The following is a 27424-nucleotide window of genomic DNA, read 5'->3' as shown; positions in this document are numbered from 1 at the left end:
TGTAAGTCACGTGGTAGCCGGTGGACTTTTTATTATTTTTATTTTAAGTATTAAATTGTACAATATAGACTATAATAATAATAAAAATAATACGTAAATAAATAAAAATAATAATTATTTAAAACGTATTATTATTATTATTATTATTATTATTATTATTATTATTATTATTATTATTATTATTGTTATTATATAATGATAATAATAATAATAATGTGCATGAAATAATCCTACACTATGCAATAATAATGCAATACTACGAGCATATAATAGACAAAGTAAAAGAAAAAGAATACCATTTTATGGTATGTGGCATAAGCAAGCTAGTAATATAGTATTATTATTATATAGTTATATAAATAATATAATTCATGCGATTCATGCAATGTAATATACAATTAGATTGTATTACTGCAACAAGTGATAATGTCAGAGGCTAGTGCAGTAGCTGAGATCCTTCAGTGCTTTACCTCCAAATTAAACTTCGGTTGCATATATTATAACTATTTTTATCTAGTCTTTTTGTCTTACTTGTCCAAATTAGACTGAACCTTGCTACTTAAATGCAAAAAAGATAAGAGAAAGGAGTGAATAAAAACATTTTGATGGAGGAGTGTTTCACCCTCCGGACCAGTCGGTGGCGCTGTGACATCAGCTGCAAACGGCCGTTATGTAAAAACAGAAGAAGATGATAGTTGCGGGAAAACTGAAGCGGATGATTCCTGTTGGCAACTTCAGCTTGTATGAAGAAAAAGGTAAATTTGCAAACATTCACCTTTTAGCTATTAGCCAGCGACATTTCAGAAACAGTGAACTACTTTTTGAGTCATCTATTGGTCTCTCTACGTGTTACCGTCGAGTGTCTCAACCTCAAAAGTCAGAAAGAGAGCCAACCTAGTTGTGAAAATGGATGTATTATGGTTGTGTAACCTCTGAAAACATGATAGCAGGTAGCCAGCCCGATGTTTAGTTTAATGTCAACATCAGCTAAAACTGTATTAACATTAAACGGTGTTTTATAAGGTAACGATCAATGTTAATTGTGAGTGATTTCACGGATGTCATCATTGCTGTTTGTATTCTGCTTTTTCAAAATGGTGCCACAAAGTGATTTTCAGTGTCACAGCTATGCAAAGTTAATCGCATACACTGATTATTGACTGGTCTGCTAACCCTTCCACTAGACTGTTGCTTGACTGAAGCATTTTACAAACTTAAAGATCCCCTCCAGACATGTATTAGGACATATAAAAATACTCTGCTTGGAACAATGATATGTGTCTGTTATGTTTTTTTCCACATAAAAGTATGATTACCACGTTAATATCCTTTAAATGACATCTACTCCTTCTCCCTCATTAAAAATCCATTATCTATGAATATACACATTGTTAATTTCACAAATTTAACTGCTGGACACAAGATGTCTCCTACTCACTGTAATGTAAATTACACTGTATTCTTTGTATGTATGTGTGCTGGAGGCTTCAAGTTTCCACATCTCACTTGTGTAAATTTCCTATTGAACCATAATTGGCTTCCAAACTAGTTGTGATGTCATATATCATGCTTGTAGTCCCACCCCTTAAAATCAGATTTTCAATAAGCAATCAGCAGATGAATGTGAAAACGGCCTTCTAGTGTCAAACTTTGCACATACATCATTCTGCACAGTGAAGCTCAAACATTTAACTGTAGGAACAAGAAGAAAACATATTTTTGAGTGGAGCAGGACTTTAATAATTAAGTAGCTGACACGACTCATTTCAGTTAACGTATCTGTGTCCAATTAATATACGTGACAGCAGCCATTTAGGATGTCGTGCTGAATAATCAGTGTATCTATATGTGTGTTGTAGGCCACCTTATGTTACTCTAACTGTTAGCAGCCTTAGTAACCTGCTATTTACATGATCCATTAAAGCTAGCTACCTGGAAAACAAAGCTACATGTACAGTAGATGTGACATGACCAAAAGTACACACAGTTATACAGCCATCGTAACTTTGCTGCCGCAGGGCCAGTCTGACATACTGTTCATCACATAGAGAAGGTTGTTTTCTTTTTTTCACTAAGTTTTGTTTCATTAAAGGGCATTTTAAAGGTTGACAAACAAATACAAAAGGACTGTCATTCAGCTGTGGAAAATACTTACCTATGTATTTTTTTTTTAGTAGTACTCTGACAACCTGTGTTTGTCTTCTGATTTTTCAGTTGTAGCTTTTAAAAAACACCATGAAAACCCCAAATGCCACAGATGTCAAAAAGGGGATCGCAGTCCTTTGGGAGACTCTGCAGTGCCCCATATGGTGAGTGTCATTCAGAACAAAAAGATGTGTTAAATAAGCCAAATCCATTCTCATCTTATCTCTAGTATTTTTGGTATATTGTAAGATGAGGATTGTAATTTAGGAAAACTGTCAGGCTCTGTACTTACTCCATACTTTCTTTCACCATTAGTCTGGATTTAATGACTGCACCTGTATCTACTAAGTGTGACCATCAGTTTTGCAAGTAAGTAACATTTGTTTAGATGATTGATTATGTAAACTTTTGTAAATATTTTTAAATGCACTCATAAGGAATATGCACATTTTTCTATTCCACCAGATTTTGTATGTCGAAGCTTTTGGACAACACCAAACAAAACAGAGCCAGCTGTCCAGTGTGTAAAGCCGAGATAACGAAAAGGTTGGACATAATCAGTACAATGACATATTGAAAGTTCATTGTTTTTAATATTTACATTATTATATTATAACACTCACATGTTTTTGACTCATGCAGGAGTTTGCGGGAGAGCCCAGGGTTTCAGAGACTTGTAGCAGGATTGCAAGATATGATACAGGCATATGAACATGACACCGGCACAAACTGTAAGGCTACATCACCGACTTCTTGAAATAACTTTGTGAAACTGACTTACATTACATTATCTAACAACATTAATTTTACATTTTCAGACTTTACTGGAATGTCCCAGCAAAAAAGACAATCAGGGTAAGAAACACTTTTAGTCCAAGTAACACTTATCCTCAGTTACTCACTCACTGTATTCAATTTCAATTGTAGCTTACCTAATGCATTTTCCTTTAACCAGTGTCACATATGCTGAAGCTAATGAACATACTCACAATATGTCGTCTGGGGATACACCTGGTACTGATGCTGACAACGTGGAAAATGTAGACAATGATGATCTTCCAATGTCTCACTCTTCAACTGTAGCAGGTAAAATCTTATTGGCCTTATATGGTGGGTCATGTGTTTTTTTTTAAACCTCGAATCAGTTGTCATATTTACTTTTATTTACAAGCTCTTTTTATAGTAATTTAGAATAAATGGTATTATTAGTGGTCTAGAAAAAAGTCATGTTAAGCCAGCCTTGGTTAAAGTGTGGTTGCAGTTCTGAAGTGCTTAGTTGGATAAAGAAACATATCTAAATTAGATTGGCTTTAATTTAATATGGGCCTACTTTAGGATACAGTTCAGTCATGAAGTCTTTGTGTGGTGGAATGTGACAAGTGATATATGTTAATTATTGCATCTGTTATGGTAACAATTTTGCAGTAGTAGTAGAAGTCGATAACAGTGGAGTTAATAGGTGATGGTGATGCATTATGCACATCTTTCGGGAAGTGTGTGTTCTTAAAGGTTAAGAATTTGTAATTTCTCCATCCTCTTTTAGCCCAGAATGGATTTGCAAGACTGATGGGACTTGAAGACACGAGTCCCTTGACAACAGAAAATGAAGGTCTTGACAGCGGCCTCGGTGGAGCTCTACCAATTTCAGAAAAGAAACCGCCCAGCCCTACAGATGACGTGGAACCAGTAGAAACAGAGACGTCAGAAGTTGTTGAAAAGGCGACGTCAACACACAGAACTAGGAGCAAAATCAGAAATGCCAAATTGGAGGAATCCTCTCTTCATCCTTTACTAATTCCAGATGAGACAGAAAACCAACCTCGAAGACAGTCCTCAAGGAAGAAGCAGAAAAAGGATTTGGAACCTGACAAGATTTTAGAGCAGAGACAGAAGAGAAGTCTTGAGAAGGTTGCTGAGTGGCTCATGAAAGTTCCAACGGAGGAAAGTCTTGAGTTAGAGAAACCCACCGAAGACACCTGTGACCCAGACGATTCTGACAGCTTGTCTTCCACTTCAACAATACACGTCAATCTACGCTACAGTGATGTAAATCCTAAGAGAGAGGATCGTGCTAAAGCGCTTGAAGAGCAGGTGTTCGGGGTTGTCTACAAAAGAGACCGAAGAGGGAATAGAAACATCTCTCCTCCACAAAAAGTGTTTGTCAAACCACTGACACACCCCTCAACTATAGAAAACATGACACCTGAAAAAGTATCCAAAGGAAAGAAGAACAGCCTCACTTCTGCTGATTGTGTAAAGAAAACCAGCTCTGAAGATAAAAAAGAAAGTGTCACGGAAGAAGAGCAACAAATGATAGCACAAGTAAATGACACCTGTAGTGAAATTTATAAAGAAGCAGAAGAGATAGTCACAGAGGAAAATAGTGAAAAGGAGAACAAAGACAAGAACGGGGAAGAATTGAACAGCATTCCAGAAAGAGACAATAACAATGGCAAAGATGAGGTTTCCTGTCTTGGGTCTGATATTGAACCACGTCAACCAGAAAGAAAGTCAAAGAGAAGGATGCGTAGCACTATGCAGCAGGTTGACAGTGATTTGCAAGAGCAAGCTAAGGCAAAAGTGGAAAGTTCTGAACAAAAGAAAACTGACAAGAGGAAGGGTAAAAACACTAAGTCAGAAAAAGGCAAGCCTGTCAGAGTGCCGAAGCCCCTTGTTCTGGTTGGAGTTCAAAATGGAGAAACCAGTCCTAAAAGTAGACAAAAGCCAGAAGAAGTACAAGTTCATATTGAGAATTACCCTAGCAGCGAGGACCAAGGAACCCCCATTATGAGGAGCACCAGGAGAAGCAGAAGGCTTCAACTCTTTGCCGAGGAAGTCCAGGAAGGTCACAAGAAAGTATGTGCCCCGACAAACTTTAGAACGAATGTTCCTGGAAAAGACAGCAATGTGTCGGAGCAATCTGAGGACGCTAATGGTGGAACATCAGGTAATTTGGCCTCACCTAAGAACGGAAACATGGCCAAAATAAATGGATGTGTTTATGATCAAGATATAGGAGGGATTGAAAACTTGGAGTCTGGTGAAAGAAGATCTCCTCCCAGACCAACAGAAGATGTTACATCTGTCAAAGAGTCCATTGTTGAAACTCTGTCTGAGGCTAGTGCTGCACCCATGGTCCCAAGCTCTACAAGTCCAGCTGTAGAAGATCCAGCACTTGAAAGTGACAATCCAACTGATCAATTCCCAAATAATATCCCATCGCAGACTTCAGTTTGTGAGACTAAATGTGCTAGTACAGAAATCGAGGAGGATAAGAATGACAGCGAGATGGACACAGAGCAACTGCTCAGGAGCTTCAAAACCACTAAAAGGAAATCTTTCCATCTCGGCGGTCCAAATGTGAAAAGGAGCCGTGGTTTAGGTGAAGAAAATGTGCACGAGGAGAGAAATGATGCTGGTTCTGGTGTCAAACAGGCTAAACAACAGAGAAAATTTGACATCACTAACCAAGATGTGTTAAAAGACAATGACAACTTATCTTGTAGTGATTGGATACCCCCGTCTAACTCGCCCATCCTGACAAAAAATAGAGTTGCCAACAAAGCAGAACAAGAAGTAGAAGAAGGGCTGATCCCTGATACGAGTAGTTCAGTTCAGGACAGTGCTGGTAACTGTCTCCTCGGGAATAGTGTCAGTAGTGCCCTCAGTCCTAATAAAGTGTCAAAATGTGAAATAGAGAGTCCTCACTTTTCTGTTGTCCCTCAGATAGTAGATTCTGGGCTCTGTTTTGCAGCTGTTGAGTTGTCTGGAGGTGGTGAGCACGGGGAGTTAAATGAACCCACAAGGTGTTCTCAAATCACAGACAGTGAGCTTGGTTGTACTGCAACGGATGCTGACAAAGTGAAGAAGATAAGAGACAGCATTTCACCGGAAAATTCAGCCGGCTCTGGAAAACACTTCTTAAATGCAGAGTCCTCTTTAACTCCCGACGGCCTTGGAATACCAGTTGTCCAACTGAGCCATGAAACAAAGACAAGCAGCCGTGGAAGTGAAGAGCACAGCGTCCATTCCTCCATCAAGAGCAACCCAAGGAAGAGGAGGAAGTCTCAGAGGCTCGAGTCTTCATCCGAGTCTGATTGCAGCGGATCCAAAGAAGAATTACCGACTTTGACCCAAATTTTCGGAACATCAGCTCCTCCCTCCGCGGCGCGCCAGGATGACAGTGTTCAAGATCAGGGAGACTTCAGATGTGAAGGTGCATGTGTTACAGCTGACGCAGCAGAGCAGCTGAGCCGTCCACCTGCGTGCCCGAGCCCGGACTGCATTGATTCCAGCCAGGCGTCTGTGGACTTGTTCGGCACGCCAGATGAATGTAAGTCGATTCTCAGTAGCTGAAATAAGTTTTTACGGCTTCATTTTAAGGTTTTTTTACAGCCTGCTGAGATTACACAACGCAATGAATCTTCTCTTTTGTTATGCATCTGCAAAAGATGTGCTTGTTCTGCTGTTGTTTCCCACTTTAAAAATGTCTGTATCTAGAAGATGTGGGAAAAAAATCTCAAGTGTTCAGACACAAAGCAATTAGATTTTTTTCTTCTCTGCAGGTGATGTTCCAGTAAATGACATTGGCGTTTCCATGGAATCATCACAATTCTCGAGCGAAGTCCTTGTCACTCAGGTAAATATAATTATGTTCTCAATTACTTTCCTTTTGTTTTATATATATCTACAAATACACTCTTTTTTTAAGTGGATCTGATTTAGTTTGTGTCAAAGTGAGATTTTTTCCATTAAATCCAACATGAGAAATTGCTCTGTTTCTTCATCTTCTTTTTAATGATGCACTGTCACATTACGCCCTACAGAGGGCAGCCAACACATTTCCCCCAAACCAAACCTGTCAGCTCCTGGATGACAGACTACCTCGCTCAGTAAAAAATGTCCCCCTCAGCAGCTTTCTGAATTGCATTTCATTTACGTTAGAGGAAATGCAGCCTAGGAGATGATTCTTGTTTTCTCCCTCATCCATCTTCCAGCGCTCTCAATGTTATCTGTCGACTGTATTTGACTGGGAGTTCAGGTTTCACGCCCCGGGGTTTAGAAAAAGGCCCAGGATTACACACATCTGAGCAAACAGAGTGTTGGTATTGTTGTATTGTGTGTTTGTGCGCACAAATGCCCGAGTTAATGTAACTGAGGTTCATACATAATCAATGCACTTGCATTGTAAACTCAAGGGATAAAATTCAAGGTATCAGCCTACTGAAGCAGTGTTAGACTTGTTTTTTAGACATATAAATCGTATCATTAAGTAACAAAGTCTGATGCTGGCTGTGTAATAAGTAAACTCAACACATTGTGGCTATTATGGAGCTGAGATTTTACCCGCCTCAATTGAAAGCTGTTCTCTCTTTCGTTTTCTAACCTCCTCCATATACTTAAAATATTATTTAAATCTAAGTGCTCACTCACTTATTCCGCCATATATTCTCCTCAATAACTGCTGTCTGGCAGCAGAAACACCAATTTCCTTCCAATAATGACTGACTGGATGAGTGTTAGTCCCTCTTCACTGATTGACAGTTGTTTTTGTTTTGCAAGACACCAAATGTGCAGCCAGCCAGTTTGTGTCCCTCTATGTTATTGTAGTAAAAGTTGTATTGCAGCATTCCTTCTCCTCTTACCGCTATCCCTTCCCTCCCCGTGTATTATGTTAAACGGTATGACTCATTTGTAATTATAAGCTTCTCTTCTTAACTGTATTTTCTGCTCTTTTAGCAAAAGATTGAGATGCAGAAGGAGCTGGTGAGGCTGGAGAAGTTGATGGCTCTGGTTACAGAGGTGCTTCAGGAGAAAGAGGGCAGTCCTGCCAGCAAAGTCCCCTCAGAAACACATCAGAGCTCCAAGACCACAGGTAAGCATATAACAAATGTAGGCCTCTTTAGAACTGAAACAATTAGTCAATTAATCAGTTAGTTGATCGACAGGCAATTAACTATTTTGATCTCTCTCTCTTTTTTTTTAATTTCTTGAGCATAAATTCACTCACTCCAGCCTCTAACATGTGACTATTTGCTGTTTTTTTAAGTTCTCTGATATTAAACTTAATGTCTTTGAGTTTTGGACTATTGGTTGGAAAAAACAAGCTTTTTTTTAGATGTCAATTGGGGCTCTGGAAAATTGGGATGGGCACTTTTCATTATTTTCTGACATTTATTGGACCAAACGATTGCTCAAGTAATTGAGAAAATAATCTGCAGATTATGCAATAATGAAAAATAATTTTTAGTCGCAGCCCTACATTTTCACTGCTGCTGTTTTAGTGGTGTTGAACATGAAAATGTTTTAATTCTTATATGAATCACAGATCAACTTCTTTCTTCTTTTCTAAGAAATGTATCACATCACAGTGACCCCAAACTGACGTCTTTATTTTTTAGTTAAACTCATGGATTAGATTGGATGATGACAGCTGACAGAAATGTGATGATTTTTTTTTTTGTCCCCAGGCCCAGACACACACAGACCCCCTCCATGTGACCAAAGTTCAGACAGGTAATGCCTTTTAATGGTAACTTTTGGTACCAATATGTAGAAATGTTAGGTAGATTTTTTCCTCTTGCCACGAAAAAAGTGAAAATCAACAAAACAGTGAAGTAAAATAAATGAAATAACCATTGATTAACCATTGTTTAATAATAAGTAAATGAGTAATTTATTACCGTAAGCCGTACTGGATGGAAAAGTAAATAACATTTTGTCTCTGAATAAAGTTTTCTATATATAATAAATAACACTGCAAAATATTAAAAAAGAAACATTAAAATGATAAAAAGTAACACAACAACAGTTTGCAGGAAAAATAGTACACACAGGTGTTTAAAGCTTTGTTGCTTCATCTCTGTTCAGGAAAAAGTAAACAGTCTTACTGAAACAACAAGCATCAGGTACAACCACACTCAAACCACAGAAATACTGACTAGCATGGCTCACTTCCAACATGATAGAAACATGAAAGCTTGCTTACCAACATGAGGTCATAGTTTGAAGACCACAGGAAATGATTAAAGGAACTGATTGTATCGCAGCCAAACGATTCAGGAATTGGACATTTAAAAACCGGATTTACAGTTGTCATTCCTAATGAGCGGAAATTCTTGCGGATGGCAATTCTTTCTGTTTATATGTCTGATAATACGTTTAAGTTGATGGAGAGATTTGTAGGCATATGACTTTGGATCTGCCTGGTCCTATAATGGACATTTATTCTGTATTTGTGGTAATTGCCAGTAACTTTAAGTGACTGTGATGGTTTTCAAACTGAAATACAAGACAATTTGCAACAAGAAAAGTTGTCAATTAGATGAGAAATGATAGCAGAAAGTCTTTTTTTTTAGTCGTGGCACGCCAGTGTTTTTGGCTTCAGGGCAAGTGACAATCCTTATTGTCAAACCTGTCTTCAATAATAAATGTAATTAAATGATATCTGCCTCAGCGCTTTGCATTTCTCTTCTTAGAGAGTTGTATACATTGTTAATACATTTTAAATGGACCTATATTTCAGTACAGCCATATTAAGCAGAACAGTAACCGGAGCAAGTGGCATGTAATTGGTCTCTTTCAGTCTGTAACTGAAGGAGAAAGTTAGTGAGTGTCTGTGTGTCGCCGGTCTTGTTCTCTCTCAGGGTGATGCATCTCAAGAGGACAGGCGGATAATCTCACTAATGAACCCAGAATCTGCTTATGCTGTGGAGAATAAAAAAGTCATTACTGACTGCATCTTATATGTCATTTAGAGCACTTAGAGAGAAACTTGTGTTGCCACAGTAATTTATCTCTCCTGCTTGACTGCACTCCTCCCCCCCCCCCCCTCCAACCTCTCGCCTTGCAGGGTTCTAAGTGCTGTCCTCCAGGCAAGAGAGAGAGAGAGAGAGAGAGAGAGAGGGAGGAAAGATGGAGAGAGACGGCAGATAAAAACATGGAAGGGGCTTTGCTTTACAAGACAGGAGTTTGTGCTCTAAATTAAAAAGCGCAGATTCCACGAGCACGCTGGTGAAATTGGAAAGAATGTTTTGGCCCTGGAGTATATGACAAGTTTTCAATGAGCCGTTATCACTTTCGTACAGGTAATTTAAATGTAGGCACGTCGCCAGTTTTTACTGAAGTCTCATGCACCCAAAAGAAAAGAAAGAAAGAGAACTTTTAAAACTTTAGATATAAAAGAAACCGATCAGGTCGTCTCTTGTCACTGATTCCCACGAATAACAAATTCTGATCTAATATTTATAGTTCTTTTCACAGTGCACACTTATAGTGCAGTAAGAGAGTATGAGGACAGTGTTTTTTCATTGTTTTGACTCCAACATATTGGATTTGAAATGAAATAATGTTATTCAGGTTAAGGGGTACATGATCCCCCCGGCTTTAGGACAGTGCAGCAGGAGAATGACCTTACATGTCACAGACAAGACAACTTTTTTAACCACCAAACTGTAAAATGTTCCTGATCGTCCATGTCATTTACCTGACATCAATCCAACTTCTCGTGTGTTTCACTTGAAGACCAGACTTAAAGCAAAAATCCTCTGAAATAAGCAACAAGTGAGGATGACTGCAGTGAGGGTGTGTCAGAGCATCACCAAGGAAGATACCTGCTGATATCAGCAAAGGATTAGCAGCAACCATATATGAAATACTGTTTGATTACTTTATTCAGTCAAGTTTATCTTGTCCTATCTCTTGTGTCCCCTAAAATTTGGATGACTGCTGTGTAACGAGGGGCTACTGTTCCTACACTGCGCATCTGGTGTGAATATAAACACCATCAAATAAATGATGAGAGTCAGCACTTGTAGTTATTGTTTCATTTCAAATCCAATCTGTTTGAGTCAAAAACAACAAGTATGTGTCACCGCCCTAATACTTTCTCACTGCGTAATTCAAATTAGTCATTCCAAATTCAGTTTAGATAGAGCTGGATAGCACATCATTAAAACATACATAGCCTAGATCACAGATATATATATTTTTTAAGGTTTCCAGTATGGTTATGGAGTTTTGTACAATTTCTGTTGGGAGTTTCTAGTTTGAAGCTGTTATGGCAGGAAGGTTTGGACAGGATTTGGTGAGATTTAAGTTCATCTACATTTTTCAACCAAGAGCTGCTTTAAGTTAGTGGCATAGTTGAGAAGACAGATGCACAAGCTTGATATATGCACTACCAATCAATATAAAATTGCTTTTATTGGCTCCGATATTGATCTTGCAGGTCTGCATAGGACATCCCTGCAGCTGAAGCTACTGTCTTCACCATGTTGGCTCTTCTCCTTCAGTGTGGAGCAAAAGTTAATATACATGTCGTCCCTTCAGCAGGAAAGACGTTGTTGACGCAGGACGGGAGTCAGATCCACGACCATGTGATGGCAAAGGACTCGCCCAGCCCAGTGTGTCAAAGCCTGGTGGCATTGCAGAGATGGGTAAGGCTACTGGTGTGATGTTGGAAAATGTAACCGTTTTTTTTTGTGGGGGGGGGATGCATTTCTAACTTTCAGTAGCACATATGTTTTTATATTATTTGACGATTCCACACTTTTCCATTTGGTTTCTCTGAGCACACACACGGGGGGATCTGTATGGAAAAGTGCCACTTAGGGATAGTTACTCTTTATTGCTTCCCATTATGTTTTTAGTAGGCCAGCAAGGTTTGGTTTGATTGAGTTTAGCTGAGTTCAAGAGGTTCATGGCAGCGTTTATGTGCCAGATAACCAAAAAATGTGATTATGATATCTCTGGTCAGACGATGTTCTTTCTGACTGTTGTTGATACTTTCTGCTTGTTTGTTTTTTCTCTCTCTTCAGCCGGGCAGCGCTCCACACACACAGGGCCAAATGTAAACGGCACCGGAGCCTCCAAAGCACCGAGTTCAAGCTCAGCAGCCAAAACACTTAAGAGCGGTGGCTCACCATCAGATGGGCAAGAGGACAAAGAAAACAACACTCCAGAGAGAGAGAGGAACAAAGCTAAAATGGTGCTAGTGTCATCTGGATTAGAGCCTACTGAACAGGTGTCTATTCAGTAAATGAAAATGTTTATTGAGCACATTTAACTGTAGGATTCGTTAACCAGTCACATCCTGCTGTCTACAGATAATGGTTAAAAAGTTTGCCAAGCGAGTTGGTGCCCGTGTGGTTTCCCGGGTGACGCCAGAGGTGACACATGTCATAATGTGCACAGGTACGTACGCACACCTGCATGTTTAGTCTTGCAGTACAACTATATATATATATATGCATCGCACTCGTGTGAATACATATGACAACAAATGAGTTAAGAGTGTAACTGTTACAAGCGTTGCTGTAACTGAATTGATCCACTTTAATTAATGGTTGGTAATTGTCTTGATACGCGTTAGAGCATTTAAATTGGCTCTTAAAGTTGCACTTTAGATCTCTCTAGTTCCCGTGTTTAAATGTTTTTTCAAGCGAGAACATTTGCATTTTTTTTTTTTTCCAGAGAAACATTTTCTCCTTACATGTAGTTACAGCTAGTTTTGTGCGTCTTTTTAAAGCACTCCTTAGAGATAAGCTCTGTGTTTCTCTTTCACCCACACACTCGCTCCTCCATTCATCCGCTCTATGCTAATTACCCTCTCTGATAGATTATTTTTAATTTCAAAGCTCGCTGTCTCCAAAGCACCATATTAACTGTCACTGTTTAAGAAGCCTTTTTAATGGCAGCTGTTTCCCGGGCAACCAAAAAACAGGGAAAGCTGGGCTTCTTGATCTTTGCGGTTAAAGGTTGTTAAGGAGCAGCAGACGTCCCCTTCTAACTGTTGGCAGAAAATAATTTTAAGCCATTAGAGGTGTATTTTGTCTTGAATACAAATCAGTGTGTAATTACTATATCTCTTGAAGGAAGAATAACCCCTGACCATCCTGATCAACCGTGATTTATACCTGTGTGGCTATATGCTGCTCTAAGCTGTGTTCATGTGACCTATTGAGTGCAGTTTAAATGAACTGTTCATTCAGTTTGGCTGGTGAAAAGGCTGTCATTCAAACAAAAAAAGTTGACTTACTGGTTCCCAACCTTTTTGGCTCATGTCCCCTTAACACGAAGCAATGTCTGCAAATGACCTTAAATTACAGGTTCAATATGTCTGTGAGCTGTGATCAGTTTGAAAAAGTGATCTTTTCTTCTTAAATTGTGTAATTTGAATACATTTTTGAGACTTGAAAGGTTAAAACTTCAAGTATTTAACAAGAAAAGGGGAATTCAGAAACATAAATATGATTTTATGAGGAAGAAATACACTGGATTCAGGAAGTAGTCAGACCCCATTTTTACCCATCAAACAAGAGTGAAAACATGTTTTTAGACATTTTTGCAAATGTGTTAAGAATCATTTATAAAAGTATTTAAATTCACTGATTACTTTCTATTCTCTCCCATCCCATTAATCATCTTATGACACTTTTGGGGGGGGGGGTCCCAACCCTCATGTTGAGAACCACTCAGTTAGACCAAACAACCACCGCCAGACCTTCTTAAACCGCGTCCAAAAACTCTGCCGTGGGTTTTGTTTGTTGTTTGTTAGAACAAAAAACCAGACCAAACACAGTATTATGTGATTATGGATATGTGACACATGGAGGAATTCACGAGCTAAGCTAACCAAATTAACCCATTGTGTGTGTCGATCACAATGAGCATCCGGCCCCACGCTGTGCGGATTTCGCCACATGCTGTGATTTATGACAGATGAAGTCCTTTTGCGGTCTCGAATGACAACGCTCATAATCAGCGAGTTGTCTCCGTGTGAGTTCTTTTTTGATTGTCAGAGAAAGAAAGAAAGAAAAGTGCACAATTTGCTTTGGGTCAGCAGAATAAACTTTACTGCACTAAAACTAAAAGGCAACAATAGATCTGTTTTTCTTTGGTTTAGATCAAGGGAACTGAACTACTTTAACTTTTTAAATTGAAAAGTTTTAAATGAATTTAAAGGTGTCAGTTAAAGGAATATATCATCCCTACAATAGCTGTTAGTTTAAAAAGAAACAAGCCCTGCACTTATAAAGGTGGAATACTTTGTTTTTCTTCAGGCTTTACTCATTTACTAGCTGACATGTTAACATAGCGATGGAATAATTTCTTGGAATAGTTATAGCTAGTCAAGCAGGATGTTTTTTTTTTGCTTTGTTTTGCATCTCAATAAAGCTTTTAGCATGTTTTCAGACTGTATTTACATACTGCAGTACGTGTTCCAATCTGTGTCACTGTCATGTGTCTCAGCTGGTATTTCCAATGTGACTTGTGTTCTCCGGAGCTCCGCCACTTTGTTTAACCTCAAGAGTCAACCAGTAAATTCCTTTGGGGCTTTTAGCGTGATGTATGACAGCAACACTTTATTAAATAACAGCTGAAATGTCAACAAAAGTAAGAGATTTGTTTGGGGTTTTTTTTTTTTTTTTTAAAGCAAGGTGTGAGTGCAGGGGGGGAGGGGGTTGCGTGTACTGTTGCATATTTTCTCACACATCTCTGTTTCTTCTCTTTTTCTCTGCCAGATGAACAACTGGTATGCGAGCGCACGCTGAAGTACTTCCTCGGCATCGCAGGAAGGAAGTGGGTGGTGAGCTTCCAGTGTGAGTATCCACTGAACTTCACCGTCAAGCCCTTTTCACCGATGGGTCTAGAACAATTACTCTAAATACAAAACATAACATAATGATGGAGAGATAGGCTGGAATAAAAGGAGTGTTACATAATACAGTAGCCACCAAGATACCGCTTGTGCTTCTGATAATAAGCTCCTAAGTTCTTGTTCCGCTTTCCTCTCCGCAGGGATTGCAGAGTGCTTCAAACAGAAGAAACTCTTAGATGAGGTAGGCTTGCCTGTGCGTTCCTTGAATTTGCGCGCCGGTGATTCCCTGTTACATCTCTGTATGTCTCGATGTTGAATTAAGGCTGCATGATGAATCTCTCCATGTGGTTTGCTGTGATACCTCATGCATTATTTGTCATCCATTTGCTTTAGCAATCCCCGCATCTGGTTCTTTGCTATGCAAGTACAATCCTTTGCCAAGCTTTGTTTTGTACAGCCATTCATTTAAATTTATTTCTACTACGTCTAGGCCGGTCTGTAAGCAGTTTTATGCATCACGCAGCGAATGTGGAAACGGACTCGGACTCAATAATAAGATGAACCCTGTCACACTGAAGGATGTTTAGTGTACTTGTGAATAATTGCATCAGTTATTAAAAAGATAATACCAGCAGGAAATATGTTCTAACATCATGACTGAGCTTCATATATACTGACACACAGATTTGCTGTATCTTCCAACAGACTATCTTTGAAGTGAGAGGTGACGTTGTGAATGGGCCCAACCACCAGGGCCCCATGAGAGCTCGCACCACTGATGACAACAACGTGAGTCCCTCGCACACTGAAAAAGACTGTCTATTACACAATAATGCTTATCTGATCTAAACGTTTCCAAAGGTAAGAAGTGCAGGCAGGGATCTCCCTGAACGAATGAAACAATGGTGATATATATCACTCTTTGCTTTCACCTGCAGCTGTGTTGTTTTTATTTCAAATACCTGCACATTGAACATTACATTTCTAGAAATGTTTTTTTTTTTCTAATTCACTGTAGGACAGGACAACATTCACCCGATAACTGATCTATTCAAAGACGTCACATACTTAAGTCAGCATTTGAATAATGATGAGGTTCACCTTTTCCCCAAACTAGTTTCTGTTTGGAGATTGGAAACAGTGACAGCTGGGCTATCTGTACATTCATCCAATTTGTACTTTTTATGTTATAAAATGTCTTTGTCAGCAACCTTGTACAAACACATTAATCTCCTTTTTATATCAGATTCAGCCACTAGCTGCTTTCCACCTTCAATCAGCGGTAGGAGTTCGTGTTAACGTGTGACTTTAACTGTCATTCCTGTTCTGTAGTTTATAGTTTTACGTGTTTTTATGATTTAAACATCATCCGTCCTCTTTCTCCACCTTAAGTGCCTGGAAATACCCGCCCCATTAGAAGATATTAAAACTCTACTGTAACAACACAAAGCTCTTTGTTAAATGATATTTTTGGGCATTTCAACCTTATTAGACGGCACAGCAGTGATAGACAGGAAAGGTGACATGAAATGGTTTCGTGTGATCGGCTATGTAGTTACATATTGTGCATCTAAGATCACTTGACTTTAATTTTACTTAACTGTAGATTGTAGATAGAGTAGATGACGTGAAGAGGTGCCAGTCAGCCAATCACGCAGTCCACTAGTTTTCACAAAGTAATCAAAACAGCAAGAGATTGAAATGGTCTCTTGAATGGTCTCTTAAAACAAAAAGAAAGAAAGAACATTAATAATCATCAATAACTCGGGTTATTAATAACAACGATTGTTGTCCCTACTGTGTACAATCAATCCCTGACCACAAAGAAGAGAGTGATTCTATGAAGAAAAGAAGATAAAGCGCCTCAACAACAAACTAGCCCTTGAACTAGTTTCCTTCTATTGCACCAGCCTCTTAGCTTGGGTCTTGTTGCAAAGAGCGAATGGTAATTTTCCTCTTCGTGTAAGGCCAAGTAGGACCGGTTCTGTTGCCACTGAGGGGGAAAATTAGAAATGGCTAGATGTCATGTTGGCCGTATCGCTGCCTTTGAAGAAACCCCTGCTAATTGAATTAGCTAGTAATTTCAGGCTTATTTAAGTGGCTTCACCACAGCCCCGGCACTTTGATGGAGCCAGACAGATTGTCCTGTTCATATTCACTTTCTGTCACCTGCACTACTGTGACAAACAGACTAACAGATGAAATGGAGTGCCAGGGAGTCTGTCACTAGAATGTTGATGCCCAGGAAATCAGTCAAAGCAACTCTGGGTGTGTATGTGTGTGTGTTTGTTTGTGTGTGTGTGTGTGTGTGTGTGTATGAATGAGCTTGCACTTATATATGGCTGGCGTGTACTTTATCAAGTCACCCACTCTAATACCCCCTCAAGGACATTAGGTGTTGTCTAAATTAAAAATCTGCAACAGAAACACTTTTTCATCTCACCAAGCACCTCTGGCTAATGATCATTATGGACGGACAGGGAGGTGTGAGAAATGAGTATTTCTCTCTCCAGTAGCTCAGACATTTATCCTCCAAACATGCAGCCATTCACTGTATGAGACTGTGTGTCGCTACCATGGTTCAAGGAAACAATTTTACATTCCCATTTCAAGCAAGCTTATTGACCCTGAGTGCAATAAAACAATACGTCCCCGGCGTCGGGCGTGCTTAAAGCGTGATATTACCACGGTGAGGGTGGCTCTGTTTGCTCTTTTCTGTTCAACTCATCCTTGAATTTACTATACTATAGTGAGAGCAAAAAAAAAAAATGAACAAGGTCTGTGGTTTTTATTTTACACAGTAAGTGAGGAATACCTGTTATAAATTGTGGAATATGCTTTGTTAAGTGCTTCAGCTCTACCAGTGAAGAGTTCAGAAACACACTCAGTCGCAATGGTGCAGTCAATCACATGCAGTGTTATTGAACATTGTCCGAAGGTTAAATTCACTGAATAAAATGTTCTCTTTGGCTTTGCTGCAGAAGTTTGGCAGATATTGCATATTGGAGTTTTTTTTTTTTTTTCCTTACTTTTTTTTTATCATCTTTTTCTTTTTAGCTGCTCATGAAGGACTACAAAATCTGCTTCCAAGGACCTTTTACAGACATGACTACAGGTAAACAACAACATCGCAACAACATCATAGACTACAGCGAAGATGTTATGTCTGATCACTGTGAAAGCGTGAAACACTTACAGCAGCTATACATGTACACTCTCTCTCTCTCTCTCTCTCTCCCTCCCTCTCCCCCTCTTTCGTTCTCCATCTCTCTATCTCGAGCTCCAGTAGAGCCTGACCAATACTGGAGTTTTGAGGCAAATATCAATAAAATTTAAGAGATTAAAAACTCAGTTAACATATTGGCTAATAATCTTTTTGTTTGTTTGTTGCCTTTAAATTTTGTTATTAATAGAGTAGTCTGACATTTTGGGAAAAAAATCACCTAAAATTCACTTAATCTGTCCATGCCCAGCAGAGAGGTTGCATAAAGTGAGCAATTTTTTGTTAAAATTAATTTGGCACCAGAGTTTTAATCCAGGTAATTTGAAATTTTCACTGCAACAACTGCAATTTTACTTAATACCATGAAATGTATGTATGTAATGAGAAAGCTGACGGTGCTTAATAGGTTCAGATACAGTCAAATATATCATAAAAATATATCATCCATTATTATTACTTTAGTTTTTCTCTCTAACATTAGCGCAATTGTGTTCAGTTTCTTGTTTGTCTGAGAAACACAGCACTCAAACACCACAGGTATCTCAACACCTCAATAATGTCTCTGATTACTGACCACAAAAACAAGTATTTTTTTTTTACGCTTTCATTTGCATACGATTTCAAAGAAAACTACTGCGGAAAACCTAAGGTGTTATTTCACGGAATTGTTGCCTCTTTCCAGCTGCCGTCATGCTGTTTCCTCCGTTCTGTTTTTCTGAATCAAGAATTACCTTGCTCAACCACACTTATTCAGTTTTATTGATGTTGGTGTCCTGCAGGACTCCGATAGACACCCGCCATGCTTTAAAGAGAAGGTGGAGAGAAAAAAAAACGACGATAAAAAGGACAGTGAGAGTAGCTCACACAGGTTTTGACTGACACAAAGAACAGCTTGAAACCTGTGCTGTTTTTTAACCCCTGTCATTCTGCCACTAGAGAACAATGACAAGTGATTCCAGAGAGTGGGTGGATTGAATACGGACTAAGGAGATGTATGAGACATTTCTGGTGCAGTGTTGTCGTATTGCACAGCGGTTGCTATGGAGTCTGCTTGCTGCCTGGAAATTATTTCTGAAAAGAAAGTGGGAATGATGTTTCACTTGTAGACACAGTGCTTCTAAAAAATCAGTGTAAATGAGGTGAAGCCTGGCTTTACAGTTCCTGCACTCATGTGTGGACTTCAATCCTAACAATTTAAACTGTTAATTGCTTTTGTAATTAACCTCCAAATTCAAGGTTGAGAGGAGTTCGGTTGCCCTTCATGGGAAAACACATTTTGCTTTACCTTTCCAACATGGATGAATTGACAGATAGATCATGGGTGAAGGTCTCAGGGGGCACATTGCTTAAAAAAACCCACAAGGCAGCATTCTTTGGTTTCTTTCTTCCCGGGGCTCTTTAAGTGCTCCTGCAGCATCCTCCCGCTGCCTGCTGGATCGATGAAGCTTTGCTAATGGGTGGACATCTGCTAGCTAGCACACATAGTTTAAAGACTTTCTTTTTTACACGGCACAAGCGTGAGGATGGAGTCTGTTTTCTTCAGCCTGACAGGACTTCATCCATTATTTAATAGCTGAGGTTTATGTATGTTACATGATGAGGTTATATACACAGTACACAGCCAGTTAATCGAGTGTTCACATGTTAAAGGTTGCATTTTTTTTTTTTGAAGGCCTGTTTGTTGTGTCTCTTGAAATACCGGTAAGAGCACATTTTCCTAAATCAGGTTAAAAACCAAGTGTTTTGACTGACTGAGTGAGATGTTCTCATTGATTTGAGAGGAGACTTAAGTATTGACCTGTGTACATCCCTCTGATCAAAGCAAGTCTGAGCTCATCACGAGTCCCCTTAGGGGATAAAGAGGTAAACAAGAATTACAATTAGTTTTCTGATTTTCCCCAAAACGGTCAACATTTCACCGCTGACATTGGCGTGTATGTTTATTCTAGATGAATTGGAGTGGATGGTGGAGTTATGTGGAGCAGCTGTAGTGACAGATCCTCTTCACCTTGACAGTAAGCAGGTAAGAGTTTCTACCTGTCTCTCAACCTGACGTTCAACATCTTGTGATTTTGTGATTTTGTGTTTATTTTTCCTTCCTCGCAGTACATTGCATGTCTCACTTGGAATGATTCTTATGAATCATATTATAAGTTTTATAATTTAAGCAAACTATTTCCTGCAGGGACTAGACTACTGTAAAGTGCTTGTCTCTGCCAACATTATATTCTGCTAATTCACAAAGCTGCAACCACCATAACAGTTTATGATTATTATTTGTCTCCTGGGTTTGGTTTTCTGTTAAAGTAGGACATAAATGCAATGATGTTAAGCAAATGCCATATTAATTAATTCCAATTAAAAAGCAAAAATCAACAAATAGTCAAAATCTCAGACTCAATAACCCCTACAACCTAACCAAAGGATGTTTTAGTTAAGTTTCAAAACAGTCAGGGATGAAAATATAATAACTCCTTTCCAACATTGCTGGCTGTAATTTGATCTGGTACAGTACATGATATATACATTTATTGAATAAGAAAGTGTGTCCAAACTTCTGACTGGTACTGTATATATTATATTATGCTCTACCATGAAACCACAGAAAAGTCTTGCTAACTTTTTATGCTTTTTGTTACACAGAAGTCCCATCAGCTGGTTATTGTGCAGCCAGGATCAGAGTCGTGGTCGTCCTCATACAGCAGTGAGTCTTACCGGAGGACAAAATTTCATTTTCACCTGCTACTTTTATACCTGATCACAAAATAACACACCTTCTATCTCATTCTCACTCAGTTTCTTTCTCTCTCTCTCTCTCCTTCACACACACATACACACACTCTTTCACATACAGAGCTCATAAACATAGGGATTAGACTGACAGCAGCAGCTGGAGCTGATTACATAATTCATGTACGGCTTCACCAGGGGGGTTCGAGCACAGAGGAAGACCTATGGAGTTTATGTCTGTGTGTTTTGTACTTGTATTTGTATTGTATCTGTGAGGATCACATGGGCGTCAAGCATCAGCAGAAATTAGTTTGTTTCAAATATTGTCAGAAGTTGGCGATATATAAAGAAGATATTAATAATAAGATAAGAGGCCAGACATGAGGTTATAATTAAATCTCGATCCAGAATAAGTGATGTCTCAACACTTTTAAGTTGAACGCGACGCTGCATCAGGGAGTACACAGTGTAAGTTAAGCAAGTTTACAGAGAAAGACAATCAATAATGAAAATACATGTTTGTGCAAATACAATTTAACATTTAAATAAGCAAAAAGGCACATAATAGGTTATTCTTTTATAGGAAAAAAACAGACAAGGTAGAATCAAAGATTTCCCACAGCAAACAATAAGAATGCTCTCCAACAGTTTTTCTCTTATATAAGAATTTTCACTGTTGTAACATAAACACAGTTTTTAATTAACTTAAAAGCCCTACACTCCCACAGCTCACCCACACAAGTGTTATCACTTATCTGATTAGACTTCTTCCAAGGACTGTGGTTGACTGACATCCCTCTGACCCAGATGAGGCAGTTACACCTTTTTATTCATATTTGTTGATGTAGTTTTCATGACCTCACATAATACCAGCATCTCTATACTAAACTTCATAATTAAGGTCATTCAGAAGATTTATCGAAGACTGTTAAGTTGTAGTTAAGTTAACTTTTCAGCTCCACTTCGTTACCTTATGACATCATGTTTCTGGTGTTTTCTTGCTAAACACAATCATTTAAGTTAAAGTTTTTTCTATTAATGTAACAAAATAATAAGCTGGTTAGTACGCAAATGTTTGCCATCCTGCATATCCAGGCTGAAGTTAGTTATTCCTCTGCCTGTTTGGTCATCATCTCTCATTTTACAAAACTTTCTGATGTATATAAATAATCTTAAAAAAAAGTTTAAGGTCAAATATCCTAGTTGGTGCACCTGTCTATCCATCATCAGTGCGTGGATTTGAACGCCTGTGTGATAGGCGGTCGGAGAGTGACAGTGAACAGTGAAATGGCAGACGCTGCCAGCCACATTGCCGACAAGAGCGAGGGGAATGACTTGCCAGGAAAGCAAGTGTGAAAGAAGTTAGGCAGCAGAGAAATGGCCGAGAGAAAATGTCAGATCGGAGTGGTGGGGGGGGGGGGGAAATGTCAAAACAAGTTGGCCACAGAAGAGAGAGGCTGCCATAGCACCAAGAGAGCTGACAGTTTGAACAAGAGAGTGAGCAAGTGCCTCTGAGTCCCCCCCTCACCCCCACCCCACCCCTCGTCCTCCTCCTCCTCCTCCTCCTCCTCCTCCTCCTCCTCCTCCTCCTCCTCATCGTCCTCCACCTCCTCCTCCTGGCATCCTAATTTGCACTGCTGCATATTTAATGCAGCTTTCCCTCTTCCGCCTCCTCTGGCACTCATAGCGCAGGTAATCGAGTATTCCACAAGCCTCCCCTTCTCTATCCCCCATTATCCTCCTTTTCTGCACCATTGATTGAAATCACACACACCTCTGTCTTTGTCTCAACCCCTTCTCTGATGTAATGGAAATGTGTTGGCGTATAGCAATGCGCATTTGAGTATGATCAAACACTTCAGATTATGTTTCACAAGACATAGTCTGGATTTGTTAGTTCAAGTTATCGCTTTAAAGGGATATGCTGCTTATTTTGCAAATTTGCAGACACGTTCAGATTGGATCAGCATTTTGAAATGAACTTCTGTCTGGAATCTTATTTCTTGTGTTGTTATTCCAGTTATCTTTAAATTATTCTCTCCCAGTTATTTTTCATTATCTGTAATGATAATTGAATATTTGTCTTTAGGTGACAGTCGTGCATATTTAAATGATAAGGCCGGCGGTTTTGTCAACAAAACCCACGAAAAGACCAAAATGCATGAGTGTTAGGTTTGGTTGTTGCATGGAATTAGTTGACAATAAGAAAAATACAGAATAACACCAATAGGGCTGCAAATGATTATTTTCATTAATCTGCCAAATATTTTATCGATTCATCGGTTGGTCATTTTGTCTTTAAAATGTGAGAAAATAGTGAAATACGCCTGTTATACCTGTTATACTTTCCCATTGGTGTCTTGAAATGTCTTGTTTTGTCAGACCAACAGTCCAAAATCCAAAGATATTCAGTTTACATTTACAGAAGACAAAGAAAACCATGAAATCCTCACAGTTAAGAAGCTGAAACCAGCAGATGTTTGAGATTTTTTCTAAAAAAAATTAACCCAAACAATTATACAGTTATCAAAATAGTATCAAAATTTTTCTGCCAATCGACAAATTGATTCAACTAATCATTGCAGCTATAAAACACCAACTTATTCTTTAAACTTTTAATTATTTTAGAGAGTACTGCAAGCCCAAACCACTTTCTACCTCCATTAATATGTATGTTGTCTCTAATACCAATACATGAGAAAGTGACACTTTGAAAGTATTGAGAAATGGAGTAAAACAGTATAGTTTTGATCTTTAATGGGATTTATTGACAATTAGAATATAAGCCAGTATGGAATAATGCCAGATGTGTCATCAGTTGTAAAACAGTGAAAAGTTAAAGTCTCAGCAGCTGAGTTTTCTAAGAGTACAGGCATACTACTATCTGGTTCAAAACTCATAGCTCTGAATATCATAGTGGAGCTGAAGTGTTACACATATGAACTTAATATCTCTATTATTCACTCCACAGGTCTCTCTAGACAAGCTACAGTTGTGACTCGCGGTTGGCTGTTGGATACGGTGGCGACCTACACCCTCCAAAACTACAGCAACTATACAACATGACCTGTTGTATCATCACCATCATCCTGTCCTGCATTTGTCCTCTCTTGACCCTTTTTACGACTCCTTTTTTTAACGTCCAGTTCTGTAATCCATCCGTTCTGTGGATAAACAGAAAGCACTGTCTTGTGTGCGCGTGTGTTCTGATGTACATAAAGTTTAACCGACCTTGAATCGAGTCTTGTCTTGTGTTTGTAGCACAGGTATAAGTAACACATATACAGCCATCATTGCCACCCACCATACAGGTTCAGATGATGTTTATTTTTGCATGGTTCAGCATATAATATCTGAGCTGAATTGGTTTTAGGTCACTGCACTGTCAAAGCAGAACCCCAAGGCCAAGTGTAATCCTACATTTGACGCCTTTATGCTTGGTATAATCCTTGGGAGTTTAAAAAAAAAAATCCCATTTCCAGAATTTAGTACTTGATGATGTCTCCTGTCGGGTCTAATGTATTTAAATAAGCTCTTGTCATCCATGTTCATCAGTGTTCCCACTGCTGTTCCACGGTTCTGTGACTGAAAGCCTGCAGCTTTCCTGAACGTAGCCTGTATGCAGCAACATGCTCTATACAGTGTTTTCTTGAATTATTGAACAGCCAGTGTGTGGAAATGCAATGAGAGAGAAGAGATTTAGAGGAATGGGCCATATGAGGGCAGGAGAATGACCCCTCTCTGTGCACAGTTGTTAGCTTTCATGTAACCCCGAGAGGAGAAAAGGCACAGATCAGACTACATTAAAAAATAGCTAGTAGAAGATAAAGCTGCTGTACTGGTGTGCAGTGGGTTTTAGGGAAGTGTTATGTGACAAAGGTACAATCTAAAACACTCTAATAATTTATGAATTGTTTTACAAAATATCCCGGAAAATGTGACAAATCACGATATTTCACAATGGTAATTTCCTAAAGGTTCAAGTGATGTCTTCAAATTGCTTTTTTTATACTAACAACCATGCAAAACCCAAATCTGTTCATCACAAACAATAAAGAAAAGCAGCAAATCCTCATAATTGAGACGCTGAAACCAGGGAGTATTTGTTATTTTTGCTTAAAAATCAAATTAAACGCCTACTTAATTAATTCAATAATTAATTTATTGCCCATTTAACTTCAGAGGCCAGTGGAGGTTAAATATATCAGCATCACCCACACACACCTAATCCGTATCCTTCCACAATGTACGGTACAGAAAGTCTTACATCACACTTCAAAAATCTGCATGGACACTAAGAAGAAACAAATCTGTCAGCTTTGTATGCGGTTGCCAAGCTGTACATCTTCAGTGTGACCTGCTTATGACAGAAAGTACACAATCTTATTCTACTTATGAATAGAAAGCCTCATCATCATCATCATCATTAGACCTGGTTTACTAACAAGATTTAACAGTTTAATGTTGTTTGGATCCTAAAAGCAGACAAATGAGCAAACCAAACTAAACTGCAGTAAATGAAACTTCTTGCCCTGACCTCATTTCACACATTTGCGTTCAAGCAGCTAAATGTTGAGCAATAATCACACATTCTTGATTGGTAATTTTCCCTTCTGACAATAGCATTTCTTGACCACTTGCAGCTTAAGTGCTACTGGCCTTTTCTGCTTCTATTGTGAATCTAATTAAAAATAATAATTTTGTTGCACCCTAGGTACCAGTGGCTTTTAACATTCAATCAGTTTAGGACATACAGTCTTTTGTCCAAAATGTTAAAAACAAACAATAATGTGGAAAGAGCACTAATACTTTCAGCTCTTTGACATATATAAAGTAAATTCTGGGTTTTGGAAACGGAAACAGAAAAAGCATTTCTGTTACTCTGATCCATTTCCTGTCCACTCAAATGAATATGAATATGTAACTTCCTGCTTTTCAAATATCATTAGTAATATCAGTAAATTAAAAACTGGTTATGAAGTTTTGAGAGAAATGGTTAAATTGAAAAGAATATGATAGTTTTTTTTGCATTGAGTACATTTACTCTACAAACAGGTGGATTTCTCTAACAAAATACTGGAGCAGCATCAAAATTGTTCTGAGGAGATGATTCACGTACCTCTTCTCATTTTTAACCTAATGTGTGTGAGTTTTACTGTTTTAGCCTTAACCAATCCCACAGTATCCACTGCTGTCTTCTATATTTTATTGGTGGATCATTTTCCAGGGGTAAGATTCAGTGCAACTTACGGTAAAATGTGTGCTTCAAGCTTTCCGATATTGTGTAGTAATGTCAGCAAATTCCAGCCTCATACTGAATGAGCAGAGTTCAACTAGCACGGTTTTAGTGAAAATGATGCTACCTCGACTCAACGCTATGATTAGATCTTTGTGAACTGCATGAGTGCACAGTATTTTCCTTGCGTTTTATCTCCATGAATTTCTCCCTCATACACCTGTAGTCCCCAGGCCCCAAGTTTCTCCACTCAATGTTAAAAGACATCAGCCTGTTACACAAAGGATTTATATATGCAGCAGAGAAAGCAGCGCTCCATGAACAAAGACTCTTGGCTCATTCGATAATGTAAATAGCCCATTTAAATGTGCAGATGTTAATAAAAGCAAATTATTATTGGCCAGTATAGCATTCTCTACTTTCTAGAGACTGCAATTCACTGTGATCCATTCATAACTTAAGGACTTCATGAAAAATGTAGACTACTGTTAATTCACTCACAGGGAGGCAGAGGCTCATCAAACCTGGATGATATTTAGACAATGTTTCCTCACATATGAAAAAACATTCCACCTTAATAATGTATGTTTCTGCTTACAGCACGAGATCCCTAAGGATGCGACGGTGGTCTGCACAGTTGTGATTGTAATTATGCAATAAGCAGAACTGATGTTGTGGGGAAATCATATTTGCAGAACGATAACCCGTCGAAACAAGAATGGCAATGAGTGAGTGAGCGAGTGTTTGAATGTAAAAGACAAAGCAGAAAAAAAACATTTGCTCCTGCAGGCCATTCTCAAATTGTCTAAGCAGAATGAGCTTTGGACAATTATGCCTTTAGGACACGAATCTACTTGAATGACTGCACCCTATATCTAACCCATATGGATGTTGGCTTGAAGGCCGAAGTGGTGATTGTAACTTCCTATATTTTGTTAATAAAGAGTGTTTTAATGCGGAGATGTTTTATTTAGCTACATCTGTTAAAGAAGGGGTCATTTTCCAAAAATCTGACACATTAATACACATTTTCAAGACTCTAGCACAGGAACTTTTTCTGATAAACTCAACCAGCATGTTGAAAGAAGGGAAAGAGACCATTTATGATTTTTCCTTAATTAAATATTAATAACTGTTTTGTAAATTATGTCAGTGACATCTATGAGCGAGACGAATACAAACGCTCCAGTTAGTGTCATTCATCGCTATGACAACAGATATCAAAAACCAGGTGGCTGAGAATAGAGAAAGAGCCCACACGAAACAGTCATGTCAGCACGTTTGCTCCGAGGCCTTTTAAATGCCAGATGTGCGGTGCCAGACGCCAAAGTGCCAGGGCGCTGCTTTCCTCCAGTCAGCTGATTTTTCAGTGCAGAGCGGCAGCAGAGCATACGTTCAGCTCACTTACTCTGAATGGAGGCTGAGGTTACAGCGTGATAGCTGAGTAGACTCTCACTCAATGCAACACTGTGTTGCTTTCTCTTAGTGC

The 27424-nt window shown here is 38.8% G+C and overlaps 1 protein-coding gene across 3 annotated transcripts; it reads left to right on the top strand.

Annotated features, from left to right (window-relative positions):
- The first annotated feature begins 655 nt into the window (after positions 1–655).
- On the top strand, positions 656–23936 carry LOC137171937 (breast cancer type 1 susceptibility protein homolog). Of its 3 annotated transcripts, none has more exons than XM_067576139.1 (21): positions 656–755; positions 2221–2309; positions 2461–2514; positions 2611–2691; positions 2788–2876; positions 2964–3000; positions 3101–3231; positions 3689–6478; positions 6711–6784; positions 7885–8020; positions 8616–8661; positions 11479–11582; positions 11964–12169; positions 12252–12339; positions 14670–14747; positions 14947–14987; positions 15452–15535; positions 17804–17861; positions 19919–19992; positions 20613–20673; positions 23671–23936. In XM_067576139.1, exons 1-21 carry the CDS (start codon positions 744–746, stop codon positions 23763–23765), a joined length of 4428 nt encoding a protein of 1475 aa, XP_067432240.1. In that variant the 5' UTR covers positions 656–743; the 3' UTR covers positions 23766–23936. The 3 variants fall into 3 exon arrangements, with proteins under 3 accessions (XP_067432240.1, XP_067432239.1, XP_067432241.1); XM_067576138.1 differs by having other exon boundaries at positions 11476–11582; XM_067576140.1 differs by having other exon boundaries at positions 665–755; positions 2215–2309; positions 11476–11582.
- Positions 23937–27424: the final 3488 nt, after the last annotated feature.

This window comes from Thunnus thynnus, chromosome 20 (assembly GCF_963924715.1).
Source record: "Thunnus thynnus chromosome 20, fThuThy2.1, whole genome shotgun sequence".
Classification (NCBI taxonomy): domain Eukaryota; kingdom Metazoa; phylum Chordata; class Actinopteri; order Scombriformes; family Scombridae; genus Thunnus; species Thunnus thynnus.
The sequence above is the reverse complement of the archived record's forward strand: the minus strand, read 5'-3'. Positions and strand labels throughout refer to the sequence as shown.